General features: G+C 52.3%; 1 protein-coding gene across 14 annotated transcripts in view; it reads right to left on the reverse strand.

Moving 5' to 3' along the window:
* ANKS1A (ankyrin repeat and sterile alpha motif domain containing 1A) overlaps positions 1 to 20,793 on the reverse strand; it is a 153,685-nt gene that overhangs the window by 7,292 nt on the left and 125,600 nt on the right. For 10 of the 14 annotated variants that reach the window (XM_059717260.1, XM_059717253.1, XM_059717267.1 and 7 more), the window contains 10 exons: positions 13,838 to 13,936; positions 12,016 to 12,168; positions 10,628 to 10,735; positions 6,571 to 6,735; positions 6,046 to 6,171; positions 5,526 to 5,597; positions 4,979 to 5,065; positions 3,669 to 3,806; positions 763 to 933; positions 138 to 236 (listed from right to left, as the gene is read on the reverse strand). In XM_059717260.1, the coding sequence (XP_059573243.1) occupies positions 138 to 236; positions 763 to 933; positions 3,669 to 3,806; positions 4,979 to 5,065; positions 5,526 to 5,597; positions 6,046 to 6,171; positions 6,571 to 6,735; positions 10,628 to 10,735; positions 12,016 to 12,168; positions 13,838 to 13,936 (1,218 nt within the window). The remainder of the gene's footprint in view (positions 1 to 137; positions 237 to 762; positions 934 to 3,668; positions 3,807 to 4,978; positions 5,066 to 5,525; positions 5,598 to 6,045; positions 6,172 to 6,570; positions 6,736 to 10,627; positions 10,736 to 12,015; positions 12,169 to 13,837; positions 13,937 to 20,793) is intronic. The other 4 variants (XM_059717261.1, XM_059717259.1, XM_059717266.1 and 1 more) reach the window with 1 other exon arrangement.

Raw genomic sequence — 20,793 nt, forward strand, 5'->3', positions numbered from 1 at the left:
CAAAGCAAAAGACGGGACTGAAGCAGAGGGGAGGGACAGCAGGAAAGAGGCTTTCAAGCAGAGCTGAGCTGCCTGCCTGAAGCTAAGGAAGCCCAGGTTTGTTCATAACGAAACAAGACAGCAAGAAGGGTAAAGACCTTAGCTCCTTGACTAACAGACTGCAGCGGCAGATAGGAGGGACGGTGCGTAGTACAGGTGTGACAGTAACAACAGCGACTATCGGGAGGGAGCGTCACCTGGGCAGTGGGAGCAAGCACAACACAGAGACAAAAGGAGACATTAAAGGCAGGCAATAACCGCACACGATACCGGGTTTTTAGCATGGTCCGGCCCAGCTGTGCCTCCTGCTACAGGTTACAAGTTCTGGGCCAGTCCTATCTTCAGCTCCGCCTGGGTTTTGGACGTGGAAGTTGTGCTGGAACCAAGGGGCCTGGTATGTGTCCGATTCCCCTTCTCTGCACTCCTAGAGCTGCCCTCAGTGCTAGCCACGAGCTGTTTCACCCAAAGGTACTCTAGAGACCGCAAGGAGTCAGCAGCTGGGGAGCTTCTATCAGCACTGCACAACTGGACAATCAGGGAGCTGCTGCCAACTGGCACCTCGTCTATACTAGGGCCCCCTCCACCTCAGGAATGAAGACAGGGACATCTCCATGGACAGTACCAGGGGAAGGGGAGGGCATTACCCCCACTGCCTGACCTGGCACCACGCAAAATACAATTCAGAGGCTCTGACTTGGACCCCGTGGCCCCTGGCATACGTACTGCGGACTTCCTCATGCCGACGCGAGGCTTAGGCACCGGTTTGGAAGATTTCGTTTCGATCACTTCTCCTGCTGAAGCACCCAGAGGTTTCGCTTTTTGGGCTTGCAGGGCCAGCTGATATGCGACTTCAAAGGCCTGCCCCAGCGTCAGGATGATTTCGTACGTCAGGTTCTTTGGAGAGACCACACAGACCAGAGTGATTTCACTCCCTCCCCAGGGAAGCTGGATAAATTCAGGCACTTGTGGCAATTGGAAAACTTCCCTTGGTGACTGGGCTCCCAGGCAGGGCCCAAGGACAGCTCCATCCCTAGAAGTTCAGCAGCCAGAGCTGCCCTTAGACTTCATTAGTGGACTCCTGCATCTTTGGCAGCAACTCTTTGCTGACAGCTCTGTGGCTGCCAGGTATGTTTCCAAGCCTTGTGTTATCTGTTGCAGCAGCTGGGCAGCACCAAGCTCCAGGATGGGCTGCAGAGCTGGCACTGAACAAGCTGACTGCAGGGCAGTCCCCAAGACTATGACTAGACACAGTCTTGGAGGAAAGGGAAATCAGTAGCTATTGAGTGTAGGAGTGAGGGACAGCTTCTGAATCAGAACATCCTAGCTCTCAAGGGCTGGAGGCTGCAAGTGAGAGAGGAACGGAGGGAAAAACCCTCATCATGCCCAGCTCACTCTCCCTTTCAGCATCCACTCTCTGCCACTGTGTGACACGGGAGACTGGGCAAGGTGGACCTATGGTCTGACCCAATAAGTGGCAGGTCTTGCACATTTTTATCATAGAATCATAGAGCAGCTGGGCTGGAAGGGACTTCCAGAGGTCATCTAGTCCAACCCTCTGCCCCCGAGGCAGGATCATCCCTAATCAAGCCATCGTATACAAATCCGTAATCTAACCTCTTTGCAAAACTACCGTCAGCCCTGACGCAACCCAAGACATCACACCCAAGCCTACCACAGGTAAAGTAGGGGAACCACAGCAGCTAACATTCTGCTTCGTTAATATAGGCTCAAAGGATTCCAGGCAGAGGCCATACCCCCTGCTACAGAGGAGAAGAAAATCCCCCACGGTCTGTGCCAATCTGACCATGACAGTCTCTTCTGTATTTCAGTTTAGCAATACTCCTGTTTAAGGAGAAACAGGCTCAGGCAGCTCACACAGCCAGGCCACCTCCACAGAAGATAGGCTACGCTGCCGCACGCTCTGCCCTGCTCCATGCATTAACAAGCTGGTAAATCAGCCTGTTTCACTGCATGCAATTAAAATCATATAGGGGTTCTGCTCACAGCACATTCCTTGCGGGGCAGAAGTCCCTGCTGTAGAGACCTCAGTAACAACAGCCAGACCCACAACCTCCCCACTGACAGCCAGATGGGGAAAGGGTTCCTGACCGGGGACTCTGAAGGGGCCTACACTGGAGCAGTCACAGGCACAGCAGCACTGGATGAAATGTGCGTTGGTTTATGATTTGCAGCTACAGCCAGGCAATAAAACAATGAAATTACAGACTTAATGAGCCTGAAAGGCGCCAAGGTTACTCCAAATTAAAAACAACCCACAAATGACTTCCGATTAGGCAGAACAAATACAGGCTCTCAAACAGACATTCCTCAGTTATTGGCCTGGGGAGATGCTCAGGCTGGAGTCTAAGCAAAGCAGGGTCTGTTTGCTGCACGGATACACTAATGCCATCTACAAAGTGCTCGGGCCAGCCCACTGACGAGTAACCAGCACGTCTGGGTGAGCCAGGTGGGTTTCTAATGTTATGGGACACAGCACCATAATATGCAGACAGCCAGAGACAGCTAACTGGAAAGTAACAGCCTTTTTCTAGTGTCTGTCTGCCCATGTGTTCCCTACTCTGCAAACACCTATTAATGAGGTGCCACCACAGGATGTGAAGGAACCGCATGTGCTGGACAAGCTGAATCAGCTGTCTGGGACTAGCAGGAGGCAGAGGGAAAGAGCACACAAAGCCACTGTCAGTCTCCACGGCAGCCAAATCAAGGCCTGTGATGAAACAAGTTGGCTGGGCCAGTGAGAGGCAGACACACCTGGGTCTGTCAACAGGCTTTAGGCCACTGTGACTTTCCCAGTGAGGGGAGCAATTATTCTACTGATGTAGCTGCAGGAGGACGACCTGCCCTGCAGCTGCAGGACACTCGCAGCACTCAAGTGACTGTTTTAGTGCTCTAGAAAGCGAGGGGACAAACGCACAGAGCTGAAGTGCTACAAACCGGCCTGAGCCAGGGCAGAAACAGCCCTGGATGTAGCAGGAACAATTGCCAGATGCTTCATGCCACACTTGTGCCCTCCAGCCATCCCAATGGTCTGAAGGGGATTTCTGAGCACACTGGTCAAAGGTGCTTACACTGGACAGTTCTATCCATGCAAGAAGGGGAACTGCCGGGGCATGGTACTTTCCTACTGGTATAACTGCATCCCCCACAACTGCACTGCAATAGATCTACCAGCAGAACCAAGTAGCACCATTCATGTGCACAGACAAGGCCGAGGAAGCCAAAGAACCCCCTGGAGGAAGCAGCCCTATCCCTGCCTTAGAGGAAGAATGGCAGGAGCCAACAGGCTTTCCCCCCCTCTTGTTGAAGAGTCTTAGGTGCACACAGACTACGTGACAACTGCTGGCGGGGGCAACTCAGTGCCCTGAGCATACTTGGATCAGGCCTCCCTGGATTCATAAATGCCCATGCTGTAGCATCCGTTCAGCCCTCCCTCTGCACAAAAGGGACTGGTCCACGCTAGGGCCTGCTGCCACGTCTTGAGAAATCTGCCCCATGCAGTGAGCTGCCAAGGGCTGTCACCTCCCTCCTCAAGACCCACTTTGCAGCACTGCCATCCACAGATAGCACACAGCTTGCAATGTCCACACACATACAGACATGCCACTCACCACATCCACAGTGCTGAAGACATGGCAGTAGTGGTGGCTGGTCTGCAGGTCCTTGGTGATGTAGGCAAATGTACAGAGGTCCTCGGGGTCCTGGGCAGCACAGGAGATGTTCCGGATTTCGTGCTCAGCAATAACGTTCTGCCAAAGTTAAAACACAAGCAAACAGCTGGGCAGGTGCTTTGGGCAACAGGATAGTCCCGTGTAGCATGTCTCTTAGGGGGACAACAGCCACGGTTACCAAACTCGGAAAAGCATCCACCAGCTCAGGACAGGGATGCGACAAGGAGCCGAGATCCCTGGTGTCCCCCTAAGCCATCTTGGAGGATGTGGGAATGTTACTCCACTTCCCTTTGTTCTACTGGAAATAAGTCAGACAGAACAGCTCACGCGTCCCGTCTCAGCACAGCCACATCACCTGGGGCCATTTTTAAATGAACTCAGGCTTTCACCATGTGTTAATCTTCTGGTGAGGCTGAAGACAACTGACAAACAGCCACCTCGCGTGTGTGTTGTAGATGAAGGACAAGCAGACAGAAGGGAGATGCCCACAGGAAAGGAGCTCCTAGCTCCCCCAGTCCTCATCCCATCTAAAAGGATTTGCAGGAAGGAATCCAAGATGTCTCGTCCTTGGAGGAGTGCCTCACGCCAAGCCCCAACAGCCTCAGGACAGGGGGACATGACATTTCAATGTCCGCATCCTAGAAACCAGTGCTAAGCCCCACACGGTGTCTGAGGACCCACAGCTCAGCGTGAAGAGCCAATAGTTTCACCTCAAGCAGCTGCAGAGTCGGTTACCAGGGAGCACAAAATCCGCTGCTGGTGCTGTGCTTTGGCGCGCCTCACATCAGCGTGTTACCGAACAAGGCACAAGCACCGTCAGAACAGCCCCTGTGACCAGCTGCGGGTTACCCACCGGGAAATCAAGGCAGAGACTAACAGATAAGTCAAGTGGCAGAGCATGCCAGAGGGGCAGAAGGAGCAGAGTTCAGTCCAGCTCCAACCCCGACTCAGGTCACAGCCAAAAAACACTGCCTTGGAGCAGGTGGCACAGCTGGGTTCTAGCTCCTTCCTGGCTAGCAACAAAGCTCCCACACTTGGGGCAGCTCCTGATGCAAGATACTCACTCTCCCATAGCTAGGTAGCTCCACAGGGCTAGATAGGGAGTGCCCACATTTGTGTCTACCTAACTGGCACACGGGGCTGTGAGCCACAGTGGCAGGCGACTGAGAAGGGACCCTGCTATAACCAGCTGCCCTAAGCAAGTGGCACACACAATCCCTCTCGACACAAAGATCAGGCCGTCCTCTTACCTTGTTAGACGCATCAATGAACTTCACCCCTTTGTAAGTGATGGATAATATTATGGTTGGGATCTTCTTCATGTGCTCCGTCGATTTCTTTAGGAACAAGAACACACCGGTTAAGGGGCACAACTTAGCCACCTCCCACCTTCCCGGCAGTTCCTCAGGCCTCACTTTGTTAGCTGTTCAAATGCTCCCCGTGACCAAAGCTGCACCATCAGGTGGCAGCTCAACACGAGGCTTTTGCATGCTGCCGAACAGAGTGGTGGACCTGGTTTGCTAAGGCTGAGCGATACCCAGAGCCTCCCTCAATGACACAAGAAGGGATCTGAAGCAGGAGACGGGCATTTTCACACTGACAATGGCACAAAAATCCCTTTGCTGCATTCTGACGGGCCCAGTGTGAGAAAAGCCTCTCAGTGGGATGACCCCTTGAAGGGCCTCCCCCAGCTCCGTCCTTTGAGTATCCGGGGCCTCTGCAGCTGAGCCCAGAGGGAGACCGAGGGCCACCTCAGCTTCATGCTCCAAAGCCAGTCCTACTCCCTCATATACCTACCCTCATCTTGGCACAGGCGTCCTGTGTAGACTCTGTCCCACGAAGGTCTTTGATCAACATGGAGCCCAAATACTGTTTGAAATGGGGAGAAGGCATGGCACTGTTTTTATTTTGAAGGCCTTGGCCCCATCAACAGCTTCCCCTGCCCTGGTACAACATACAGACCACAACCATGACTGTCAGGAGGCAGACAGTCCAGGGTGCTGCCCTCACATTCCCCAGCAGCGATCTGGCTGTAGTCACCTGCTCTTAGCTCAGATAACTCATCCAGACTCCTCCCACAGCCCACTGCTCCTACAGGCACTGGCTCCCACCAAGGCCTCCAAGAGGCCAGACATAGACTTGGCCCCAGCACATCTGGCCCCAGGATGGTGACCAGCAATCGAATCAGACTCTTCCTGGCCAGTAGCGAGGGCTGAGGGTGCCCAGAGTGCCCAGGACTGCAGACGGGGCAAGCTCACCCATGTGCTTCAGAGCAACTCCCTCCCACATGCCCCTTGAGCGACAGGAACCCACTTACATTGGCCTCGTACCCGCAGGACTCGAAGATGAGCTTCTCGGGCTGGTGCTGCCAATTCTGGACAGGAGCATAGGGTGCTGCTAGGCTGGGGGGGCGAAGAGTCAGCTTTGGCTCACGACGCTCCTCCTGAGGATGGCAAGGGCATGTGTGAAAACCACACTGGGCATCTCGCTCACGAGGCAAAGCCTAGATCCCTTTGGTGGTGTCTGGCCTCAGAGCAATTAATTTAACGAAGCACCAGGTCCAGACTCCACAATGCAGTGGCTGAGGAGGGAGGAAAGGGCCCTGCTCCCCTTGGTCTGACTCTCAGTGCCAGCCACTGGGCAGGAGCCCGAATCAGCTGTGCTAAGGAAGAAGGCTGTTGGCTTCACTGCTTCCACCCATGGCAGGAATAGCACCCAACTGACCTGCCCTATCCTGGGAAGCAAAATGGAAGGGCCTGCTGCAGTATAGCCAGGCTATGCTGTTGCCTCCTTGCACACTGAAGACCCTTCAGCTGTGACAGCAAGGGCTACCCACTCTAACCTGTGCTTTGTATCTGTCAGCTCTGGGATAAGAGGTGACTTCATGGCCACTGTCATGTCGCCTCTTCCCAGCATCTCCAGAAGGCAGCAAGAGATCTGCAGACCTGCCCGTGCACGAGTCGTTTTGGCTCAGGGGCGACGACGTCTGGGACATCAGATCCTGGCACTGGAAACAGAGGCAGATGCACAGATCTAAACACAACCGGCCACGGCAGCCAGGCTTCACAGTCCCTGCATGCAGGCTATTAGAGCCACTGCACTTCCTCCCCTGCCTTCTCATGACCTGCGTCTTCACAGGGACCTAGCCCATGAGTTGGAGCTGGGAGCATTGCCAGTCTGACTCACTCCCCTTGTAAGGCCACCTGTGCTGCAGGAGAGGGAAAGCAGCATAAACACAGTCACAGCCAGGTCTTGCCTGCAGAAGCCGCTATCATGATGTGCAGACTGTGCCCCAAAAGACCATGAAAATCCTGCAGACTAGATTCACACCATTTCCCAGGCACTCCAAGGGCATATTGTGGGAACAGGGAGTTCACGGATGTCAATGACCAAATTGCTGGAGAGGTTGTCAACTCAGCTCTTAATCCAGGGCACTTCCTCAGCCGCCACTATGTTGAATCCAAGACTGTCTGTCTGAAGGGGAGCTGGCTCCTGGCAGCTGTCCAGGGTGCTGTGCAGAGCCCCAGCTGGGGTGGGCTGGGCAGGGGGAAAAGGGCAGAGAAGCCTCCGCAGTTCAGGAAGGCAGAGCTCGAGATTCAGCTGGGATGGGGCAGTTCTCTCCTAGGGAGACACTGGAGGCCAAGGACTGCACCACCCACGTGAAGGGACTCTAATGGAGCCCGCGACTGCACCCAGGATGTCTGGCCTGGTCTGCTCTTCCCTAAGGAACCAAGTCACCCCGCAGTCCCCCTCCCCCAGCCCACAACTCCAGGATTCCTTGGCACCTACCCGGGGTCACTCCTGTGCAAGCAGCCACCTTTAATCTGCTGATGCACGCTAGAGGGCACAAAAACCCAAGCTTCCAGCCAGGAGGGCTGAACAGGACTGAATGGCAAGCCAAGTCCTCTTGACAGCTCTAACAGCATCACTCATCTCCCAATGCGATCAGAGCCTTACAAAGGCTGGTTGTACTGGGAGGGGAAAGAGTCCCTCCCTGGGACGTGCAGATCCGGGCCCAGGGAACCCAAGCTGGTACATTTGGGAGCTCGCAGCTGCGATACGCATTAACTCTATTCAAGGCACTCGCTTAATTTCCCATTGACATCCTTCCGCTCCATCATGCCAGAGTCTGGCACACGACAGCTGTAGCATCAGGAAATGCTGCAAATGGCCTATTCTCTTTTCCTGCCTCCCTACCCAGCATTTCAATCAGTTGATCCCGAGCCAAAGAGCTTTTTCTGTTCGTTCAGTCCCATCAGTCTCAAGAAGATGTTTTAGAAATTCCTGGATCCTCAGCTGGTTGCCTCCCAGCTGGGCATCTGCTCTCTACCAGGTCAGTGATTCCCCAGTAGGGAGAGGGTGGGACATGCAGACAGGGGACCTCAAGCCACGGGGCATCCACAGAGCGAGCACAGGTTGGACTGGCAGCGCACAGCACTCGCATCCATTCCCAGCCACTGCAGTACCAGGGGGAGGTGGGGAAAACCAATGGGGGGCACTGAGGGAAGATCAGTCTCATGTTTGGTTCTTGGCCTTCAAGCACTGATGAAGGAGCTCATCCAGGCTGACACTGACCACAGGTTTTGCACAGTGGATACTGCCCGCTCGGAGCTGAGCAGAGCATACAGACAACCATAACACCTGCATCAACACCAGATGCCAATACAAGCTGCGTCTGTCACATCCCCATACTCCTGGTGCAATACAAGCACAGCAAAACCACTGCAGCTGACACGGGGTGGCTCTGGGCCTAGGAATTCCAGCCCCTTTCAGTTGCATGTGAATTCATTTAAGGACATCAGCCTCATGAGTGCATCTCAGGCCTCTCCTGCAGCTGCTGAGAGGCAGGAGAGGGGCCCAGTTTGCTACTCAAACAGGCACAGTCTCAGAGCTGGACACCCTCATGCCTTTACGGGCCCCTTGAGTCTGTGAGATGGACATGTTCAAACACACCAGAGAAATTAACTGCCTTCTTCTCTTGCGGGGGAGCAGGGACCCAGTGACAACCCAGGGGGCTGTCCCCCAGTTACCAGGGACTAACCTAACACAGGTATTTGTGATGCTGCCTGTCATAACTAGAGCTCCACTGGCTTGTTCCCCATGCTTGTATGTCTCCACCCCTTAAAAAGCAGCCAGGTTCGAAGCCATAACCTTGCTGAACACCTGTGTCTGGTTTGGGACTTGCATCCATGCACAACATGCATTCCAGGTATTACTTAGAGTCAACAGCGACACACGACTCTGAGGTCCCCAGCTAATCAAGATTGACTGGGTCAGCCACCTGGCAGAGGCCCTGAATCCCATTAAAAAGGTGCTTTTTTTTTTTTTTTTTAAGCTCTTGGCATTCAGGGCCAAGAAAAGGGATCTGCAGCTAAAGCAAGGAGCAGAGCAATGGCTGAGACACAGTCCCCAGGCTTCAAGGGGAGCTTGCAAGGTAGCAGCTGGCAACGGGCTTGCTTTTACAGGAGGGCAATGCTTCCACCCACTCCTGATATATCCTACAGGAATTCTGCTTTGCAACACCGAAGATGCCCTGACGTGCTGCGTTGCTGCAAGATCCCTCCTGCCACCAGCGCTTTGCTTAAACTTGATGGGCCTCACTCCATCCTGAACAAAAGGGGCCAAGGTGACACACGGACCAGACCCTGTGTTGTTGAACACACGCTAACTGGGCATCAGTGCTTTGTGCAGTGGAGAGCAGGGGGATGTGACATGATGAGCTTCCCCGTCAGCTCCTCACCCACACATGGAAAAACTAAAAGGACCAACTTGTAAGCCCCGACGTCACCACTCAGTCAGTTGGGACATGCTCATCTAAACAATGGCTATTTGTGGGGCCTACTTGGAGAACAGGGCAAGCATCTATTGGAACCCGCAGCAGAGCACACGCCTCCTGGGCTGGATTCCCTTCCAGCGCTCTGGCTGGGGCCAAGGCCTGTGCCGGAAAGCCAATTTTTCCCTGCACTGGGCTATTCTGATACAGGCCAGGAGGACAGAAGAACGGGGGGCTGGGGCCCATCACTGTGACCAGCACCTCTTACAGCACCTCAGATCCAGGTCTCCCAAGTTTCAGCAAGTTCCAAGGGGGAATACTTGGTCCCTGACCCTCTCTAGGAACACCCGAGGACATCTGTTGAGAATAATGGGGCTTGCCCCAAATACACCCTCACTCTCACGCAACACCACATGCTGCTGTTTTAGTCCACCTGCCAGGGCCAAACTTGGCCCCAAAGCAACTGAAAAACACGTCCAGGACGGACAAGTGAAGGAACATCCGAGAGCCAAAACTAACTTGGAGCTCTTGCCCAAGTGTCTCCTGCTGGTCAGAGCTCATGGCAAGGAGCTTAGCTTTTTATTCTGAAACAAAGTAGTTTGGTTTTAAACCCTAATAAATAAAAAAAACCCCAAATGGATGCCCTCCTTTGAAACTCCTGGACATTCAAAACCTACAATACAGACTTAAAGAGTGAACTCATAAAAGACTGACCAAGGAAGGCTCCTTTAACAGCAACTTTTTGTTGACGGGACTGAGGAGGGAGGGAGAGAGGGCACATGTACAACTAAGGCTTTGAGGGAAGCATGGCGAGAGTGTCCTCACACTCCCATCTCTGCCTGGCAGCCCATTTGGAGATGTTCTGAAGCACCTGAGCTCAGCAAATGTGTTTCAGGGGTTCCAAAATCCCCCAAAGGGTTTTGTTGCTCATCAAAAGGGGAAGCTCATTTCTGACACACATTTGTCTTCACCATCTTGAAAGAAGGGGGAGGGGGGGAGAGAGAGAGAGAGAGAGAGAGAGGTGAAAAGGAAGGGGAAAAGAAGGAAGTATCCTGGCAGCTGCTGATAGTGCTCAGTGCAGATGTATCAGTCAGGCAGTAGCCGGCAAATACAAACAGCGACTCACTCTCAGCTGCGAGAAGCGTGGTGGTTTCTGCGGCGGCTCCTCGTAAGGCCTGTCTGCCAGAGAGGCGATGATCCTTTTCCGATGGCCAAGCAGATTTACTTTCAGCACCTGCAGAGAGAGGGAGAGGTGAGCTCAGCTCAAGGAGGGCAGGAAGGATTTCCAGCTGCCCTCCCCAGATGCATTGCATAGGTCTGCACCTTCTGTGTTGAGATTTCACAGCCTCCACTTCAGGCTAAAAGCAGGAACTGCCTGGCTGGCAGGTGTCTCCTAGGCGGCTTGTCTGCCGACACCCTTTGGCACCACAGTTGGGCACGTCAGCAATGTGCCAGCTTCACAGCAGAGTGTGGGAATCTGGTGCAGTGGGAAATAACCCCATGCTCCTAGTGCTAACTCAGTGCACATACAGAACAGCTCTGCCTTTGTACGCTGCTGTCTTCATATGCTCTCAACAACCAAGCCCCAAAACCTCTTCGGGGGTGGGCTGGCACAAGCCCAGCTGAGGACACCACGGAGCAGAGAGGTTAAGTGGTGGTGTCACAGCCAGCACGAGCCCATGGGGGAACGGCTGGTGCCCAGCCTCAAGATGAAGCTGCTAGACTGTGCTGCTTGGTATCCCACATACAAGCATGTGTCCTACCCGACACACCCGAAGTGTCCTTCCGCCTGGTGGAAGCCTTAAACATATTTGCAGGGGCTTGCTTACATTTTAGTTAGATGAACACAAAGGTTCTTACTTAAACAAAGGGTTCTGCACAGACTGACAGAGCAGGGAAAGAAATTGGTTGGTGCATTATGACTGGTGCCCCTCATCCACAATGAACCATGAATCTCTAATAACACGTGCACCTGCAGAAGGGCCCGAGTAGTGCTCCAAGCATCAGCCTGGTGCACGCAGGACAGGTAACGCCACATTATTCCTGAACCCCTCCTGCCAGCTTTGAAAAGCAGCCTCTGCCTGTCCCTGGTCTGCCACTGTTGCTCATCTCCCAGCCCTCCAGCCATACTGGAGCTACAGGATCTGGGCTCTTCCCAGTCTCACTAGTTGGCGGAGATGACTAGGAAACAGCAACACAAAGCACAAAAGCCTCCTGTGCTGGTGACAGAACTGCTCCTGCTGTTTCACCACACATTTTAGTAGTCTGTGATAGCAAACTGCTCAAGTATGGGGTGGGGGGGGGGGGGGGGGAGGCCCTCATCGAGCTCTGTAGGGGTGACCTGTCTGATCCCTTATCAGACCCATGGCTCTTGCTCTTCTGGGAAAGCAAAGCATGTGACTTGGTATCAGAACAGGACTGGTGCACCGGAGCTTCCGCCCTCGTGGGAAAGACACCTGCCTGAAGGGAACTCAGCTGAGGTTTACCAGCACATAAGGGAAAAGTGAGACTCACATTCACCAACTCCAGCTCCCAGAGGTTTTTCACAGTGTCAATAGAGCTGTAGCCACTCGACAGGAAGGACTGGATGTAGTCCTGAAGCCCCAAAGAGTCGAGCCAGGCAGGAACTGATGGCTGGCTGTTCCCATCGCAACCCAGAGGTTTTACCTACAAAATGCACGCATGAAGAAGGGGTTAAAAGCCTTGGGGAATCCCAAACACCTTGGAGGCTAAATCTGAGTGGCTGCAATTAAAACCCTATATAATTACAGAAAGATTGGTATTTAATAGCAACCTTTCATGGTAAGTACCTAGCTCTCAGGCAGCTACACAGGGCTGTGGGCACACTTCTGACTGCAGTTTGTGCAGAAATACGGCTAGCTCTACATTAGGCAACTTGGGCACTACTAGCAATGCAGCTGAGGTTGCACAAAACTTCTCGTCCGGGCTGCAAAATCCACCTGTCCAGTGGAATAGACACTAGGCAATAGCCCTCATGTGCTCTGTGCTGTCATGACCGGACAGCAGCAAGTACTGGTGGCAGCCAGCTCTGAGCGAGCTCAGACACATCCACACAATCCTCTGGCCCAGCAGCAACTGCAGTGGAGATGTACCCTCCGTCCACCCTCAAGTGATCACAGCCTGAAAAGCTACTCCCATGAGGAATGGCCAGAGCCTCTCTCCAGCAGGTCCTCTCTGACAAATGGAGCTAAAAGTTGCTCTATTTAACGCACAATTACTTTGTGCATGCGTGGGTGGGAAGCACCCTGCTGACCACAGCCTTGCTGAGGCTCTGTTCCAACCACCTTAAATAGCCTCCGTTGCACACTGCCAGCACAGATAATGATGGTGACCAGTTCAACACAGTGGCTTATGGAAGAGGCCTGAGAAATCAAATGCAGGGGATGACTGCCTTGCTTCAGCACTTGAGTTAGGCTGGTTCATCAGTGACCCTGCTCAAATGAGCAGAGGACCTCTGGCTGAAGCTGGAAATGCCAGTGTGCAGTTACACTGGGTGCGAGAAAAAGTGGGGGAGGCAGGCTGTAGACAGAGTTTCCTCCCTCGGTTCCACTCACCATCACAGCGCCAGAGCAATTAGCCTTTGCTCTGCACTTGCGGCTCAGCATTCACCTGCCCTACCTGTACCGAAGGTCTCTGTGCTCCCATCCACTGTTTGGGCCTTTATGCTGCAACTGCCAGCACTTCACAGATAAGGTGCCCAAACAGCCATTGTTGAACTCCAACAGCCACGCCAGTGCTTCTGGAGGAGGACTTCGAAGAGAGACTCCTTGTGTATCCCCAGCAGTAGGGGCCCCGAATCGTTAAGGCCAGCTCACAATGCAGGGGCACATTTCGCTGGTTTTATACGATACGGAGGCACAGAGCAACATCTCTGGCTACTAGAGAGGGTTGGAGGGAGGCGGAATCCCCCTGGTGAATGGGCAGCTCCTTCCCACCCCTGCGCAGCCCCTTCAGAAACCCCCGTGGAAGCTGGGCGATGGTCCCAAGGAGCGAAGGTGTTCCATGAGCCAGCTCCTTCCAGCAGTACCTCAGGTAGTCACCAGTCACCTGAGTAGAGAGAGCTGACACACCCATACCTAAAATGCACACGCTGCTCCTAAAGCAGCTCTCCCTTGTCGTTGGTGTAGGACGCTCTACTGATCTGGTCCCTTTTCTGAGCACCATCCTTCCCAACAGCCCCAGGCCAGAACCTACTCCAGATGGCTGGAGTGGTTTGCTTTGCTTCCTGCACCGCCGTCTTCCTCATGCAAGCCACACTGTGAGAGACAGGAATCACCCTACCTCTGCTCGCAGCAACTGGTAGCAAGATACTAACCTTGGGAAGGGAACGCGCCGCTTGGAGAAGTTTCCTGCGGTGCTGCGGGTCAGTGATACCAATCTCCCGGAGGTCCTGATCCTCCATGACGTTACAGCCCTGCAGGAACACAAAGGGAGAGAACACATGGGAAAAGCGTGCGATATCCGCAAGACCTGTCGCTAGAGAAGAAACCAGGCATGTTGGAGCAGCCCTCCCCTGACCTACACCCATCCCCATAAACCCCCAGGGGAGAAAGAAGGGAGGCTGCTTGCAACATGTTGTGTGGAAACCCTCTGCCATTCACCAGGAGCCAGAGCACAGGAGAAGATAAGTGGAGCTTTATAAGAACAATCCCTTCTTTAGGGGGCACGGCAATAAAAAGCGCAATGGAGCAGTGAATTTATCTCACCCAGCAGAGCCATTGGAAAAATTATGCCTACAGTTCTCGGTCTCATTTCCAAGAGGAATCTCTTCAGAGCGGACCCATCTCATACCAGCTTGGGCTGGACACAAAGCAGCTCACAAGGCAACCCTAAAGGCCCTGCCCTCCCAGGTCGGCCCAGGGTACATCCCACCACGAGCTTTCCCACCAGCAGGGTTCTCGGGGCCCAGGGCCTGCTACCAGCCAGGAGTCTGAATGAGCAGACACAAAGCAGGTCACCCAAAGGGTTAATTCTGGTGCGTGCAGTATGCTGCTGAGCCATTTCATTCAGGCAAAATGAACATCGCCAAGGCTCTCTCCTCCTGTACACACAGACACACACTCTGCTCCATGACATCTTTCCAGCTGATACATCTCAGGCCACTGATTTCAGCAGCCTTCTTATTTTATAAACAGATGCTTTAATCACCCATTCCTTTGTTAACAATTCAGCTCAGCCACCGCCTAACCAGCCAGCCCTCTATACGTGAGCGCACGGTGCAAACGGGCAGGGGAGGTTTGGCTCTGCTCAGCCACCCTGGAGGGAGGGAGAGAGAAAACTGAACTTATTTTAGTGGGAGCAGGAGATTCGGGGAAGGTCAGTCTCGCTGCGATCTATCACCTGTCTCCATGGGGACGGAAGCAGCCCACCCCTCTCCAGTGAAGAGACTCCTCGTTACATGCTATTTTGCGAAACTCATTAGCTCGGCACAGGAGCTAACCACAGAGTGCTTGCTTGCTCCCTTAGAAGCTTTGATTGCAAGCTCCTTGTCCGTCTCCATCCTGCCTATATCTGGAGAGAGCTCAGCTCTAGGGTCACACGCGTCTGCTGTCACTGAATAGCCAGGACTGACGGAGCCAGTTACCGCCACTTATGTGTATTGCTGTAGCATCCTCAAACCACAATCAGGATCAGACCCACTGTGAGCCAGGTGCTGTACAGACGTCTAATGAGAACTTACATTCAAGCCCAGACATCCTGTGCTCTTGAGGCAGCCAAACTGTAAAAGCTAAACTGGGTGTTCCTCGTTACTCCATGTTTTGTTTTAATAAAGATCTACTTAGAGGGTGGATCCGCGGGGAGTGTGCACCGGGGCACCTGTACCCCTCTTTGATTTCTGTTCCACCCAAAGTTTAAAACCAACTGCCTGGCAGTAGCAGTAGCATTTCTAGGCAGACAGCACGGAGGGAGTCACTTGACTTCACGGTTTATTATATCATCTACCTGATCCCTTCTAAAGGCTTCACTCCAGAGGTGTTAATGACCCTCTCCTTTTTAATGGCCTTGATGTTCCACCAATCAAGCTATTCTCTGTTCTGCAGTTATGCTGTCCCTTCGCTGCTCCTGGGAATGAAGCTCCTATTTCGCAGGCCTACAGACTGTTTTTAATTCATTCCAATTAAGTTGTATTTGCTTCTGTTTCAATCTTAAATTGAACACTAGAGCCCTGGGCCCCCCAGTGTATTCGTCAAACTTCTAGTTTATTTTTAATTGGAAAAAAATATGCATCGATTCATATGCGATGATGCACCTCACCATCTGCAACCCCCACCTTTTCAAAAGTCTAGATCCACCCATGTCTAGTTACAAATTGGGCAAAAAGCCACTGAAAGGACAACCAATTTATTGGACTCCAAGCTGAAGTAGCCCAGCCCAACAGCCTCAGAAACCCAAGCTCAGAGAAGTGCATCCTACACAGCAGAACGGAGATATTTTAAAACTTCCTCTCCCAGCCTTTCTGCCCTCAAGCCCATTCAGGAAGTTTCATGGCACAAGCACAATTCTTAAGCTGAATGTCAATTTTGTGAGCTGCTCTACCGCCCACCCCTGCCCAGTACGAAGTTGCAGGAACATTTCTCCAATAGTAGAAGGACCTCAGCTCATTCGTACTCAAAAGGAGCGAATCTCTCATGAGCATGCAGCCCAGACCAGGGTCCTGCTCCCATCAAACAGATCTCCTCTCCTTCCGGGTTAGTCCCAGGCATACACATGCATATCAAGGGTGCAGAGCTCCACAGCTGGGGTGACCGGATGGGAACACTGATCTTCCTTCACTGGGCTCTCTGCCCAGCTCAGCTCCCCAGGGGCATGGGAGCCGAGCGACTGTCTGCCGGCTCTCATGGCAGTGCCAGAGTCTGCATTCCCCACACATGACATGGCAGCAGTAATTGGTACCACGTGACTAAAGGCTACCAGTTGTTATTGCCAACTCTGCATGCAGCATGGAGCTGAGACAGCTGTGGGGGTTTCTTCACCATCCCCAGCCACTTGCTTTGTCCATTGTAGTAATTCCCAGCCATGGCAGGGCGCAGCCCCTCTATAACGAGAGGATTTATTCCCACTCGCTGAGCTACATCGGTGAGTAGAGGAAAACAGAGATAAAGCTGTAGACAAGGGGTGAATGGTGCAAAGTGTTCAGCTGTGCTGCACTCTCAGGTCAGGCTACAGAGAAGTATTCACTTACTAGCAAGCTACAGCAGCAAACTAACAATCACCCAAGGCACGTCTACATGTTCATTAGTGCGCTTTAGGTAATGCACATTAAATCTAGTACCTCCATAAGGAGGTACTAGAAAAAATGCACATTAGCCTATTTTAATGAGCATTAGCTAAAGAGCACACTTCTTTGTGACACTTGAATGTGCATTAAAATAGGCTAATGCATATTAAAGCACATGTGTAGACGTGCCCGCAGTGTGGGATAAACAGAGGCCCTGGGTCACTGCCATCGCTGGCTATTGCAGGGGTCAAAGAACAGCAGTGCAACCCTCTGCCGAACTCCTCTCGGTCCTTCTATAATTAAGAGGAAGTTCACAAGGTTAAGGTCTTGAACTCCCATCAGGCCTCGGGGGGCGAGATGGCTCCAGGCCTCAGCAGCAGAACACTTGAATTTGGCACCCGCAGGACTAGAGCAGTTGCCTTTGTGAGTGGGAAGTGCTGTCTCCAAGAAGCCTGCAGTTTATGACGGTCACATACACTGCACTTTTCAGGTTAGTTTGCAAAGGCATTCTGGAACGTGAATCCGTAGTACTGCCCAGTGTCTCAGGTCTGCCTTTGTGAGGTTTTGCCTCGGGAAAAATAAAAAATAAAATAACAGACAGCAATAGGACGGCAGACGCACAAAGGCATAGCAAACAGCACACTGTAGCAAAGCTCTTCCTTACGAACAGCTGGTTACCCTTCAGAAACCAGAGACAAGAACCAGGAGATAGCGCCCTAGGTCTGCAGCAAAGGCTGGAGAGATCATCTGGATTCGGTCCTTTAGCAAAAGAAACTACAACAGGCATCCTCTACAGGGGACCCAGTGCCAGGCTGCAATCATCTGCTGGTTTTAGTGCAGCCAATAACAGCCGTCTTGCGAAGGCAGTCTTGTCGAGCGCAAACAAAGGCCGGGGTCCTGGAACATATGAGCACAAGGACAATAAAGCCTCCACGCAACTTGCAGGCTGAGCCATAAAGCTGGTAGTGTTGAGGGTGACGGAGAACAAAACAAGCCTAAATATGAGCATGGCTACAGGTTGTGCTCTTGTGAGCAGCAGATCCCAGCCTACAAGCAGAGACGCTCATCTCTTTGGCCACTTGCAAATGCTAAGGGGCCACCTAACAGCACGTTTAGAGCTCTTTATAAAAACAGTATGCAAGTTGCGCGCCCCTCCAAGAGGGAAGAGGCAGAGAGTTACAGTGCCATGTCTGCACCTTCTCATTTCTTTTTAGAGGCCTAAAGAAAAATCGCTTAATTCATTCTTAGCTCCATTTTAAGAATGGGGAAAACAGGGGCAGAGGAGGGAAGCTGACTTGCCTGAGTTGGCTTATGGGCTCCGCGCTGACTCGTGTGATGTTCAGAGTTCCTGGCTCCAGGCCCCGTGCTCAGTCCTTCCTAGCCCTCGTAGTTCCTTTAGTTCAGTCACCAAGAACTCAGCCTTACCTCCGTGCCTGCCCCGCGTACCGTGTAAACCAGATCCTCCCCAACACACAGTAACCCCCCTCCAAGTGAACAGCAGGGAGAGAGATCTGGATCTGAATGACCGAAGTGGGGACAAAGGCTGCATTTGTTTGTGGGCATGCAGATCTGATTTCTGTTTAATCACACTAATTTCTAAGGGCTAAGCCCATTTGCAGACTCTAATCCACTTTACCACAGCAATGCTCATCTCCCACGCGCCACCGTACCAGAAGGGCTAATCCACCGGGCTGTTAGGCACAGGGGTGGCAGTCGGGTGTGTGGCCATGCTTGCCACGTGAGGCCCAGGACAGAGTGTCGAGCCCCTTTCCCTCCCCCCTCCTCCTTCCCCTGTATCCGAGTGAAGAAATGTGGGTTTGCCGGAGAGTGAGGAACCACCGCAAAACCTGACAATGTCTCTCTGCAACCCCTCACGTGTAGGATGAAGATCCCTCGTTGTCAGTCGCATACTAAAGATACTTAACAAGTACAGACAGAGCAGAACGCCTCCAAATAAATCATTACGGCCTATTGTGTCTGATCCTTTGCTTGCAACAGCATCCTGCAAATCCACCCAGATTTCAGCTCTTGTAAAAAATAAATCTGCCATCAGACGTAATTAAACACAACTAAAGAGCCTTTAATTTTTGCCAATGAAAACAAATGAGCTATTTCCATTTTCTGCCTTCAAACTGCTTGTGTTTTTGGGTTTTTTTTATTCCCTTTCCCCCAAACCCAGGAAGATTGGATGAAAATATTCAGGTGATGCTTAATGTGCCTCCATGTTACTCCCCATCTAGCACATGTCTCATCGTGGCCAGTACCAAAGAGCTTCCACACCCTGTCCCTGAAGAACCAACACTGGTTTGGGTCAAGGCTAGGTCAGCACCTAAGGGTTTATTCTCTGCTTGGGGTTTGCACCTTTTCCTCCCCCAGACAAACAGTTCAGTCCAAGAAGGGTTGACAATGGTGGCAAAGGTCCTAAAAAATACTCCCTGGATACGAGGCAACAGCAACTGGGGTTGGGGTTGGCTGAGCAGATTGCACAGGGGACCGTGGAGCTTCACAACTCGCAGGGATGCAAGGGCACTGCAGAGGATCATTCTGACTAAGCAGCACTGCATGCGATGAGCATGGGGCTCTCTCTCTGCATATCAATGCCCAGAGAAAATATCAGCTTAAGTTTTCATGCTCACACGCAAACAGGATAAATCTTGGTTTCTGTATCAGCCACAACAGCTTCTACAGGCCAAACTGCATCTACAAACCCCATTGTCTTTGTAGCCTCCAGATGCCGCCTCCTGATCTCCCCCCCCCATCTCTCCTGGGCCTCTTGTAATGAGTCCCATCTTCCGACCCACGCACACATCCATTCAGACCCCTCAGCCGCAACACCATGCCTTCCCCTGCACTGCACTGGTCCATCTTCAAGCCCCACCTCTGACATGCTGCTGCCTTCAATGTCACCTGCTTGACCTTCCTCCTTCCTTCCCAGGATCTTTAGCCCATTAGTGCCCGTCTCTCGAGCCACTGTGACCCACAGCCTGTACCCTTTCTGAGTTGTAAAACCCTTTGCTTGACTCTTTCCACTAAAAGCTCCATCCCACCCATGTCGGCTGACTTCCCACGTATGCACCGTGACCGTGCAGAGCTCCTCCGTGCCAAACTTCTTCTCCTGCAGCTCTGCCAGCTCCTTGCCACACATCACTGCCTTTGCGCTCAGACTCCCTCAAGAAAAGTCATTAATTTGCAACTCATGAGTCCCTCTGAGTGCCCCCCCCGAGCAAGATTTACCCAGCGTCACAGAAAAGACAGAAGATCTGCAGTGACATCCCTCTTACCTCTCAGTCTCCTTCCCTGGTACCTACAGCATTTCTCCCATGCTTCAGCTCCTTCATCTTCTAATCCTTCTTGTGTGAGGTCATTTGCACCCGTTGTCTCTGCTTCCCACCCAGTATAGCAAAGCTCAGGTCAGTTGGAAACCTTGAACTGATGGAATCCAATAAATCACGCCGCTAAACCAAAGAGAGGTTTTACTTTGTGGCTGGGGAAGAGCTACATGGAAGCAACTCTGCACCCTGGGGTTCACAAGACCACGAGTGATTGTCACTGTAAGACGATTGAAGTGGTTTCTGTACTGGGGACATTTTGAGGCTTAACATTAAGGACAGCCATTTTAGTGAAGAGAGATGCCTTTTTTTTTTTTTTTTTAACTTTACATAAGCACCGTAGAAGCCTTAATAGCAAATGTACAAGTTGGCTGGAAGCCGCTTCGAAAGACATGCTGCTTGCTATGGCTGTTTAGCCATGCTATCTATCCACTTGCAAATATTTTCCATCACCAAAGTACCTCCCAAACAATACTCACACCATGCTTCAACAGAGGAGCAGCAGCAGCTCTGGCCCAGTTCTCTTGCACTGAAACCATGAATCAATGGCACATTGTGAGAAGCCTCTCAAATGACTCAAAGACAGAGCTGCACACCAGTGTCAGAGCCAGAATTGGAAGCACCTCAGTCTCAGCTCTGCAGTCAGGCTAGTGACTGGGAGAATTGGCTGAAACTGTAGTTGGAGGAAAATGGAAACAGTTGCTTATGCAGGGCTCTTGCATT

The sequence above is a fragment of the Alligator mississippiensis genome, chromosome 14, assembly GCF_030867095.1.
Source record: "Alligator mississippiensis isolate rAllMis1 chromosome 14, rAllMis1, whole genome shotgun sequence".
NCBI lineage: Eukaryota > Metazoa > Chordata > Crocodylia > Alligatoridae > Alligator > Alligator mississippiensis.